At 35.7% G+C, this 11831-nt stretch overlaps 2 protein-coding genes across 4 annotated transcripts; both read right to left on the bottom strand.

Annotated features, from left to right (window-relative positions):
• Nucleotides 1-1953: 1953 nt before the first annotated feature.
• LOC106139456 (uncharacterized) lies at nt 1954-7622 on the bottom strand. Of its 2 annotated transcripts, none has more exons than XR_009657484.1 (6): nt 7310-7622; nt 6882-7014; nt 5871-6000; nt 5271-5365; nt 3312-3868; nt 1954-2837 (listed from the first exon to the last, which is right to left on the bottom strand). XR_009657484.1 is itself a non-coding variant. In XM_060952902.1 (6 exons), exons 1-6 carry the CDS (start codon nt 7375-7377, stop codon nt 2742-2744), a joined length of 759 nt encoding a protein of 252 aa, XP_060808885.1. In that variant the 5' UTR covers nt 7378-7622; the 3' UTR covers nt 1954-2741. The 2 variants fall into 2 exon arrangements, 1 of the variants encoding a protein (XP_060808885.1); XM_060952902.1 differs by having other exon boundaries at nt 3632-3868.
• Nucleotides 7623-8300: 678 nt separating this feature from the next.
• Nucleotides 8301-11702, bottom strand: LOC106139447 (uncharacterized). 2 transcript variants are annotated; one of them, XM_013340892.2, is made up of 6 exons: nt 11634-11702; nt 10933-11130; nt 10118-10261; nt 9524-9644; nt 9048-9223; nt 8301-8710 (listed from the first exon to the last, which is right to left on the bottom strand). In XM_013340892.2, exons 2-6 carry the CDS (start codon nt 11096-11098, stop codon nt 8313-8315), a joined length of 1005 nt encoding a protein of 334 aa, XP_013196346.1. In that variant the 5' UTR covers nt 11099-11130; nt 11634-11702; the 3' UTR covers nt 8301-8312. The 2 variants fall into 2 exon arrangements, with proteins under 2 accessions (XP_013196346.1, XP_013196345.1); XM_013340891.2 differs by lacking the exon at nt 11634-11702 and adding an exon at nt 11284-11473.
• Nucleotides 11703-11831: the final 129 nt, after the last annotated feature.

The raw sequence follows: 11831 nt of genomic DNA, 5'->3' as shown, positions 1-11831 counted from the left end.
ATATTTACTAGCTTAGCCTTAGACATAAATATAAATAGGTTGCACCCATCATGACCGAATTTCTGCCTCTCTCTCTGTCTTATTACGCTTTTGCCCGCGACTTCACTCAAGTGTGTAATCTAATAACAGCTCGCCCTTGAACAATAAAGTTAAAACTAGCAAGGAACTCAAAAGACAATTTTTATGAAATACGAAAAAGTGTGAATCAGTTACATACAGATATACATTTTCCCCCATTTAAATAGAAGTTGGTCAGAAGTGGCTTCTCAACAAAGAGTATACATAAAAAAAAAAATTATAATTTGCAAACATTTATTGCAGAAAAAAATATAGTGGACGGTTCATTTACAATTATTCAGTACAATTACAGTCCTTTAGTACATTAACAATACATTACACATACTTAAAATTACACCAAATTATAATTAATAATATTGATTAATATTTACACCAAATAATTTCTTTGATATAATTACTATAACATCCATTGTTATTCATTACAAAGCATCCGAGATGGAAATTTTAAATAAAATAAATAAAGTTTATATATTTTCAAAGTTTGAAACACAAATTCTTTATAATATTTTTATTGCACTACAAACAGATATTGCATAATTTTGTAAATAAAAGAAAAACCATCAGCTTTAAGGGTCAATAAAATTTAAATAAAATAAATTGATTATAGAATATAAGTGATACATTTTTCTCGAATTTTCTTTGTGAAAAGGAATAATATTCGATTTGTTTCTTCTTAAAATTAAGATATTGTACCTATTGTACAAAACGTGAATGATTTTCGTATGAATAAATAGTTACTAAATTAGAACAAAGATTAGTTTTGTTATTATTGTTACATACAGCACTGTAGACAAATCACTGTTGTTTTTAACAGTTTTTTTTCTTCACTATATTAAATATTTTTTCTGTTAAATATAACTTTATTGTGAAATTATCAAAAAAGACATACTTCTAGTGTCAATAGACAGTTATACACATGTTATAATAATATAATTACGATTATAGTAAAAGTTCTGAGATTCTCAAAATATTCTTAGGCACTCTAAAGGCACAAATGCAACAATTTTAAATTTATTTAAATAAACTAAATTTGTTGTGTAAATTAAAAATAAGACTGAGATGGAGTTTCCTGGGAATGGGAAAATTTAACCGCAAACATAAATCTAACGGGCAACATTATGATTTTATCGTGGATTCGATTATACATTAATTAATGAACTCATTCAGTACAGCAGCCAAAGTCTATAAAACAAAGTTAAAAATTAACTGCACTTGGAATCAAACCCAAGTCACCAGAGGGACTGCCTGGCGAGTTAACCACTGCGCCACAGGTATCAATTCCTTTAATTATTCTTAACACTCAACTTTTCACACTTATCTAGAAAATGCAAAGTTCGACTTAATTCTATTAATTAACATATTCGTGGCAGTATATTAGGTGCAGTATAAATAAGTTAAAAAAATTCAATACATTTATAAAAAAATAAGTTAATTTGAAAAAAAAAATGAAACAAATAGAACGCCAGAATAACACAGTATTAGAAAAATTTACTCCAAAACTTTAGGTTGAAAAAGAATACAATAATATTTTGTCAAACATGAACTTAGATATTAAAAATTACTAATTTTTCTTACTTAATTAAACCTAAACTATAATAAAGAACTAAATGGTAAATAAATTGGACGGACTTACAATAACAAATAAGGGCATATAGGAAAATATCTTTTATTATAATTTTTTTTTAAATGTTGTATAGATTCTCACTCTTTTTGTTTATCCTCTTTTGTTTAATGTCAACGTAAAAATTGTTTTTTTTTTTCGTCTCTTTATTAACCGAATTAAAATAAGAAGAGGTTCTCAATTTATAAATATATAAGAATATATATTTTTTTAAAGTAAAACGGTGGACAGATAAAAAATGGCACTTTCTGTCATTATCTTTTTTTTCCTAATAAGTATAGTATTTTTTTAAAGTCTTTTTTTTTTGTGTGTTCCAATCCCGGTTATATCCTAAGCGGTATTACTTTAGAGCCCGGGTTCCGCTATTTAATATGTGTGATATGACGATGTTGCTGGTTACACAGACAAATTCCGTATATATGTATAGATATAGAATAATGTCTTACAAATATGTATTTACTATATGTTAGGGGGCGTAGACAAGTCAGTTAAAGCTATTTTTAAAATAATACGAAATTATATGGTCTGAAGTAAATCCTATAGACTATAAAGAAATCGGAGACATTCTGGTGGAAAGATCAGGTCGATAAGGTCCTAAACCGTCATTGCATGAAAATATTGATGAAACAAAATAATTATGCTGGATCATGGCAAATGAATAGGATGACGTGGGTGGTAGGCATGATTTATTTATATACATACATAAATCACCTCTTTCCTGGAGAGATAGGCAGACTATATCTTTCCACTTGCCACGATCCCTGCAAACTTCTTTCGCTTCATCCACATTCATAACTCTCTTCATGCAACCCTTTGGTTTTGAGTACTTCTTACCTGACCATTTGCCAGAATGATTTATGTATGTATAAACATTAAAGTTTTACTGTTCAATGAGGCGTCGTGTGCGCATGAGTTAAACTGATAGTTAAAAAAAATTATATAATGTTTCCCAAAACTAAACCGGTGTCTCCAAACTGCCTTCAGCCAGCGGCATCGCCTCGTCCGGTTCGTTGTCGGGGCTCCCGCGCCCGGGGCCCGGGCATCAGATCTGCGAGGCCGGCATCGTGGACACCGTGCTGTGGGGCGTCGTCGGCCTGGAGCCCGCCAGAGACGCGTTTAATGACGCCATTGTGCCCATCTGTAATATAAAAGAAAAATTCATAACATGAAATAGAAAAAATATATACATCAGTAGCGCGTGAAATGAGTCATAAGTTTGTTTCCTTTTAGACAGTGGCCAGTCAGTCTTTCATTTTTATTCAGCTGTTAGGCTTATTGATAGAAATGAGATTCAAATATGTAGTGACAGATTGCCTGATTAATGTTATAATAATTAATATTAAATTATCATAATTAATGCACAGGCACATCACTATATTATTTAGTCAATATGACGTTTCTATCTGACATCAGCAATCCAACACTCACTTGATGTATGCATTCTGCTTTATCAGCCAGTGCTTTCAGCCAAATCACAGCCACAGGCAGATTTAGTAACTGGTTACCAAATCACTAAAGAAGCGGCCTTTTTATGCTTAGGTGTCATTACTATTTCCATACTTCTGCCACCTGATTAATCTTATAATAATTATTGCATCTGCATAAGACTCACCCTCAAATGCGCCAAGTCCTCCAGTTTGGTCAAGTCGGCCAGCTCCAGATACAAGCTGTACACCAGCAGCCAGCCGTAAGCGCCGATCACGACGAACACGATCCAGCACAGGCACATCACTATGTTGTAGCCGAATATCATGTCGTTCACAATTACCGCTATAGTCAATATGACGTTTCTATCTGTCAATGTCAATCTGACATCAGCAATCCAATACTCACTTGATGTATGCATTCTGCTTTATCAGCCTGTGCAGTAGTATTTAATAACTGGTTTCCAAATCAATAAAGGGGCGACCTTTTTAGGCTTAGGTGACTCACCCTCAAATGCGCCAAGTCCTCCAGTTTGGTCAAGTCGGCCAGCTCCAGATACAAGCTGTACACCAGCAGCCAGCCGTAAGCGCCGATCACGACGAACACGATCCAGCACAGGCACATCACTATGTTGTAGCCGAATATCATGTCGTTCACAATGGCGGCGAATATGAACGCCACGAGGCGGAATGAAGTGAACACGCCGAACGTGTACAACCATGGTACTATGCGTTTCTCGTGTTCCTGAGACGGGAAGAAAGTATTCATTATTTTCCATACATCATAAAAATTGATATAAAATTCTCGTGTCACAATGTTCGTTCCCGTACTCCTGCAAAACAGCTTGACTGATTCTCATGAAACTTTGTGAGCATATAGGGGTCTGATAATGGGCCAAAATCTATTTTTCATACCCCTTTATTTATAGTGATAAGGACCCTTAATTATGGTTTACCCTTAACATTTTTTTTTAAACTATAAATTACTTTAATATACTTAAATATTACACATCCAATTGCCTGAATGTGCAGGTTTCCTCACGATGTTTTCCCTCACCGTAAGAGGATCGGTTAGTTATCAAACTATTGTACATAACAACCACATTTTGACCAGGCACCTTACCGATTCGACCACCGACGTTCTTACACAAAATAATAAACACTTATGTAACATAAAGTACCCGCGACTTCTTCCGCGTGGAATAGTTATTTTGGGCATCATTGAAGCCTTCAAGGATGAATAATAATTTTCCCCGTTTTTTTTTCTTGTCTTGTCACTTTGTCCATTATTTCTTTCCTAAAAGTTGCAAAGTAATGTTATATAGCCTAAAGCCTTCCTTGATAAATGGTCTATTCAACGCAAAAGAATTTTTCAATTCGAACCAGTAGATACTGCGCGTTCAAACAAACAAACAAACTCTTCAGCTTTATAATATTAGTATAGATATACACATAATAACAAACATACCTTATTCTTGTTTTGCTGTACAAGCTAAAATAGCGGCATGTGTGAATGACAATGAGATGTTTAGTGATGTGCAAACAACTTTGAGAAGTACCTACTTAGATGAAAATGATGAAGTTCTAAATATAGTTATACTAGCTGTGTCCCGGGACTACTCTCTCTTGGGAATATCAGAATAAATATCCTTGCCATACCAGCTCCCGAAGCATGGCACAAGCGACGCAGTTATTATCGCGCGTTAAACTATCGCTGTCCCGTTTCAAATCATGATAAAAAGCGAAACAGCGATAGTTTTTCACGCTATAAAAACAGCATCGCACGTGCCATGCTACGGGGGCTGGTTTTATTCTGCCCATGTACTTAATTTCATCAAAAACCGTTTAGTAGATTAAGCGTTAAAGGGTCACAACGTGACAAGGGTAACTATCTTTTTTATGATTTTTTACAGTGAGAGTACATGAAAAGATTGATGAATATGAATGACACAAAAGAATTACGTAATGAAGTGGCAAGTAAATAGATTTAGTTAGAAACAAATTGAAGATTAAGGAATAAGTATGTGATTTTTCTACTTTAGTGCAATTTAAAAGGAAATCAATAATCAATTTGGTAGTGAAAATATGGTAGAGTAAGAAAAAGTTACTACATATCTTTAAAACTAACCGGATATTTATTTATTTACCTTCCGCAAAGCATTGATGAGAATAATACTAGTGATGAGAACAGCCACCGATCCAATCCATGAGAACAGTGAAAACACAATCAGGACATTGCGAACTGGAAAAAAACATAAACAATTTCATTAGCAAAAAATTGTATTTTTATTAAATAAAAGCTTTTGTTTGCTTCTTGGTCCGCGTTCTTTTTTTAGTTCGTTCTTCGTAATCTTTGTTCTTCCTCAAGGTCAATTCTGTCTCTGTACCAAATTTCGTCAGAATCGGTTCAGTTTCATCAGTTCAGGTTTATATGTGAAAGCGTAACAGAGAGACAGTTACTTTCGCATTATTAATAAGTAGGTATTCTGTGTCTTAGGCAAACTAAATAAACTATTAATCTTTATTCTTTCTGATTACAAAGTCTGGTGGAAGTCCAGCTCCCATAGCATGTAACGAGCGACGCCGTTTATATCGCGCGAGAAAATATCGCTGTTTCTCTTTCTATTACGACGTGAAACGGGACAGCAATAGTTTTTCGCTGGGCAATACATTGTTTTTAAAAATATATATTTTTTTAATTTGTTTAATTTATTTGTCAATACACTAAGATGTCCGTATGACCTTACCTGGTGTACTTCCCACGTAGACGAACTGAAAGCTGATGACGTAGTAGCCGTAGTGCACAGAGCCGGGCGTGGCCATGCCCAGGCAGTACAGGTCGAAGATGCTCTGTGCGAACGTGAACAGCGCTATGAACTGCAACGAGAAACTATTGGTTACGATTTGGCCGGTAAATTATTAAATCTCTTTAACATAATGCATTCTGGAATATAAATTAAAAAAAATCAAATCTCATGTTTAAACTAAACCCAGCTCTCTTAAAAAATTATAAAACTAGTCTAATAAAGATTGTTGTTATTCTATGATTTTTTTAATTATGTCTAATCATCCTTACCTGGACCTTAATGACACAAACTCCAATAAAACAATTACAAGTTGATTAAAAATGAGCTGTAGGTAACTAACTATATTCAGATTTTACCTTTGTTTTACATGTATGTGTAAAACAAATTAAATGTCAAATAATATATTTTTTTAATACATATAATCACGTCTATGCCCCTTTGCGGGTAGACGTGTCAGTCTTAAAGAATTCACATTCAGCTGTATGGCTAAATGATGGAATTGAGATTCAAATAGTGAGTAGAATCTGCTTATCCATCACTTACAAGAGCAATCCCAAGTTAATTAGCCTTTCATACATACATGTGGTCACGTCTATAGCCCTTGCGGGGTAGACAGGGCCAACAGTCTTGAAAAGACTGAATGGCCACATTCAGCTATTTGGCTTAATGATAGAATTGAGATTCATATAGTGACAGGTTGCTAGCTCATCGCCTAAAAAAGAATCCCAAGTTTGTAAGCCTATCCCTTAGTCGTCTTTTACGACATCCAAGGGAAAGAGATGGAGTGGTCCTATTCTTTTTTGTATTGGTGCCGGGAACCACACAGCAGTAATACATTAGCCTTTCACTTTGTAAGGTTAATAACTAAACAGACAAACAGGCCTGATCCACTTGATATCTATGGAAGAATATATATTAAACAAAAACTACAAAATTCAATAATAAGCTTACAAGTGATATGAATCCGGTGAGCAGCGATCCTCTTTGCAGATCCAGGAAGAACGCATCGTGGAGTAATGGTTTCTGGTACCATGGCACATGCAAAGACCGCACCGATTTAGTGGACCGAAGGTTTGTGGTTGATCTGTAATGAAACTCTCGCATGTATTACTAGATCTCTCACAAGCATTCATTAAAGAGTTAAATAAACATAAAATGAACTGGATTTAATCATATTCATGTTTGAAATAGTAAATAAGTACTTTAAAATGATTAATTAATAAGAAAACAATCTAATTATTCAAAAACATGAACATTGTATGAATTTGCTTAGTCTTTGTAGACTTGAAATGGAGAATTTGTGTAGAAATCCGATGTGAGGATTTGGATATGCCTTCATCTTAATGGCAAATTTTGATACAAGTACACAAACAACTTACTTTCCCGTGTAATGAGAGTATACAGAAGGCGTGGAGCGGTAAGTGGAAGGAGTCTTTCTTCCGTACATTGTTCCGTTTCAAAATAAACAATATTACAACGAAGACGACGCCTTTTTCAGAAGCGATCTTGCCCGCACTTTTAATCACATTAAATCGCACGCCGGCACTAGAAATGGTGGTTCATACTTTTGATTACAATTAGTAATCACTACAACTAAATAATTAACTTATTAAACTTTACTATTAGTTAAAAACATATTATTACTATTAGGCCACGCCTGTAAGTCGGTCGTTGACTCGTTTCTTTGGTGATATTTCGTTTCGACGTTTAATTTAGTGTTGCCACTTACATGTCCGAGGTTTTCTGTCTTCGTCGATTTAAAAATAAACTCGATGTCGTAAAAGGCGATTAAGGGAAGGGCTAAATAAGCTTGGGATGCTTTTTGTAGGTGAAAGGTTAGTAACCTGATACTAATTCTCAATTTCATCATTAAACCACAATTTTCTAGACTGTGGCCTCTGTCTACCCCGCAAAGGATATTGGATAGGAGGCGTGATTATTGTAGACGGTTAGTACCGTAATACCTTGTAATCTGTACATGTAATTACGTGTTTGTCCCGCATGGAACAGATTGAGGCCTTTATTGCACATGGTCGAGGACTAGCACAGTGACCATAGGCAATAACATAAAAATGCCACGGTCTATATAACGGAACGGAATAATATATAACAAAGTGCATAAGGTATGTACATTACCAACCTAATACAATAACCTACGGGGATCTATACTTGCATCATTTAACTACGGTCTTTTTACAGAGACAGTGAATCTAAAGGGATCCATACGGTTCACTTCTAACAGAGTGCAGAGGTCAGACGGAAGTCGCTACGTGTAAAAAGGACTTCTGTCCAGAGTTATGATATAATCGAGACAAGCGTCAAGAGAAAGAAAAATAATATAAAAGAAAACAAATTTATTGAACACCACATTTTATTCAAATCTCAATTTTCTTCACAACAAACTTCTTTTTGAAAAATATCACCGTTTACGTAAATTGGACCACACTGCCACAAACACTTTGGACAATCCGACCGAACACCGGCCGTTTTGGGATTCTGAAAATCAATCCACGCATAAAACGACTGATCGGAAGTCGCAGAAATTTGATCGTATTCAAAATTTTTCCATTTTTTCGTGCTTTTGTTTGTAACGCGTCTCTCGTGTAAATATTTCGTCAGCTTTTCGATTTTTTCCGCTGCGGCCACACCCAAGCTGTCGTGAGAGTCCTCCATCGCTGCGCACGACTCGGGAATATCAGACACTTCTGTTCTGTTCTCGAAGGAAAGATCCCGACAAACGTTGGAGCCTTCTTCTATGGACACAGTGGCTGGTGTGGCAGCTGAAAATTTTTCACCATTTTACGCACCTATAAGAAAATTTGTAATGTTACAAAAACTTGTGCTATAAATCTGGCAGGGTCTGCGCAGTTTATGTCCGGTAGCATTTTCCATCATTCCTTGTAATCTATACATGTAATTAATTAAGTCTTTATCCCACATGGAACAGTACAAGTAGGGGTCTCGAACAAATTCAATACAATTAAGTTAGTTTGGCTGCCCATCGCTTATAGAAGAATCCCTACATAACCTTTCTCCCAAATAAAATAATAAATGAAGTTTAAAAAAAAAACATTTCAGAAGATAAAACTTGAGAAAAAATATTAAAGACAAACATACATTTCTTATGTTCAGCTGACACGTTATCGTGAGCGGGCGGCGTCGCGCCACACCGGCAGAACTGCTGCGGCTGCATCATGAACACGAACGGGGTGCTGTCCTTGTTGCCGCCGCTCATGAACTCCCTCATGTTATCAGCGAAATGCGCGTTGTTTTGCCATTGTTCGAAACATGTCCTGAAACAATGTTAAATGAAATATATGTATGCACATACAAGCTAGCGTTGTTGTGGGAATTTCCTGAAAAGTAAAACCTTTGTTTGACATTGAATAATTAACTATATTCACACAAACTTCATCAAAATGGGCCAGCCGTAAAACATTGCAAATAGCCAAACAGGCAGGACAGATATAATGACAGAGTTCTACATTATAACACCTATCATAGACTACAGTATTAAAAAGCTAAAACTGATGATTGAAATAATTTGATGAAGAATGCTTTGATAGTTATTGGTATTAAGAGCTAGAAGTCACCTAAAGAATTCAGTGGGATTGTCCTTGTTGTGGCTCAGCACGTAGCGGTTGAAACAGTCTTCGCAGAATACCTGGCCGTAGTAGATCTTCACTTTCGTTGCGGGCACCTTGTGGCAGAAGTCTGGAAAATAGCAAGAAATTTGAGGAATAATGACAGTTTATCAAAATGGTAAAGGCAAGCTCAGTCATAAATAAACTCAAATGTGTGTTTTAGTCGGATAATGCCCAGGGGAAAAGATGCCTATAGTATGCTACAGCAGTCAGAAGTATCTTTCTCGACTTGGTTAAGGCGAACTGAGATTTTAAACACACGATTAAAATGTGCATGAGACATAGAATCTTACTGGCTTCACCCTTCTTGAAGACTGCGTACCATTTTCTTCCCTTCTCGTGTAGATAGTAAAAGTCAATCAAGGGAAAAGCTTATGAAGTAGGGATTCTTCTTTCAGGCCATGGGCTAGCAATTTGTAACTATTTGAATTTCGATTTCATCATTAAGTCATTCAGATGAAAGTGGCCTTTAAATTTTTTCCAGATTGTAGACCGTCTTTCCCGTAAGAGATAAATATAATATGTATGTAAATCTAAACTCACAGCATTTAGCACACTGTGGATGGAAACTCTGGTTGTCGATCAGGACCCTGCTACTCTCTTCCACCGCTTGGAGGCATCGGGCACAGGTGCACCTCTTGGGCGCTTCCTCCGGCACCTCCTCGGCTTTCTGCGGACCTTTCATTTCTGTTTCAAAAATGTTGATTATTTTACAGGATAGAAAGTTCGGCTTACAGTCAGTGAAGAAACTACGTACTATCCTACCAACCCTTCAGGTTATCATTTACAAGCTACCCTGTTGAAGCTTTCGAAAGGTGCTTTGGTGAAAGAACAACTTTTATTTAGTGTTCCTACATACATACATACATATGGTCACGTCTATATCCCTTGCGGGGTAGACAGAGCCAACAGTCTTGAAAAGACTGAATGGCCACGTTGGCTTAATGATAGAATTGAGATTCATATAGTGACAGGTTGCTAGCCCATCGCCTAAAAAAGAATCCCAAGTCTGTAAGCCTATCCCTTAGTCGCCTTTTACGACATCCATGGGAAAGAGATGGAGTGGTCCTATTCTTTTTTGTATTGGTGCCGGGAACCACACGGTTAGTGTTCCTTGTTGCACTTTATCTATAATTAATCACGATGTTATATTTTACCTACGATTGTAATAAATTTAAGAAAGTATGTTACCGCTTATGATTTTATCAGAATCACAAGTACGAATATGTTCATCTTGCATAAAATCTAATAATGAGCATAAACACTCAATATCCACGCGAAAGAGATTGACTAGCCTATTACAGGCACAGGCATTTATTTTAAACATATTGTGAATAAAAATAAACAAAAATCCTTACCTTCTTTCTTCTCGCTCCCAGCTTCCTTCGCTTGAGGCTGAGGCTTGGCACCAGGCGCCCATTGCATCCACCAGCTGTTGGAGTGGATGCGAGGATTCTCCCCCCTGAACCTCGTCAGGACATGAGTGTTGAAGCACTCCGTGCAAAATACATGGCCATAGAACATCTTCAGAGATGTTGGGATTGTTCGGCATATGCCTGAAAAGAAGGAATATTTGTCTTTTGAAACTGTCTTATAAAATTGTAAAGGCAGGTATCTTGGCTTATATGGCTAAGAAGGGGATTCACAATTCAAATCTAACAATGGACAAGGATTTGAATCAAAATATGTTGGGTATGCTCAATACTTACAGCATGTACTGCAAAGTCTATGAAAACTTTGGCCATCTATGTTCACCTTATCCTCTGGACAAATTGGCAAAAAGCATCTAGCACAGAAACACTTCTTCGGCTGCTCTGGTTTCTCCATGATTTAGTTCGAATAAAATAACGGTATGAAAAACTGTTTAATTTTTTACATTGAAAAAGATGTTTTCCTTGAAAGGTGATGGAATGGGAATTGATAAATAAAACAAAAGGAAATCAATATTTTCAGAACAGAAGTATATTTTTGAAGTTTCAAATAGTAGTTTGATGGACAGCATTTTATTATAAATCTAAGAAAAAAGAAAAAAACTGCTTGAATTGAAATTATTACTTACTGAGGATTCATTAACGGTCAAAAATGGTTCTGAAACTTAACTTCGACAAATGTTAAAATACGTCGTGTGTGGTTAGCCTCTCTTTTTAAATAGTCCAGATTTCGGGTCCAGACGATGACGATGAATATGTTTGTGAACAATATAACAGAATTTATTTTTAAATTCATAAAATAATTTACTTAAAAACTACGGTAAACT

The sequence above is a fragment of the Amyelois transitella genome, chromosome 30 (assembly GCF_032362555.1).
Source record: "Amyelois transitella isolate CPQ chromosome 30, ilAmyTran1.1, whole genome shotgun sequence".
In the NCBI taxonomy this organism is placed as follows: Eukaryota; Metazoa; Arthropoda; class Insecta; order Lepidoptera; family Pyralidae; genus Amyelois; species Amyelois transitella.
The sequence above is the reverse complement of the archived record's forward strand: the minus strand, read 5'-3'. Positions and strand labels throughout refer to the sequence as shown.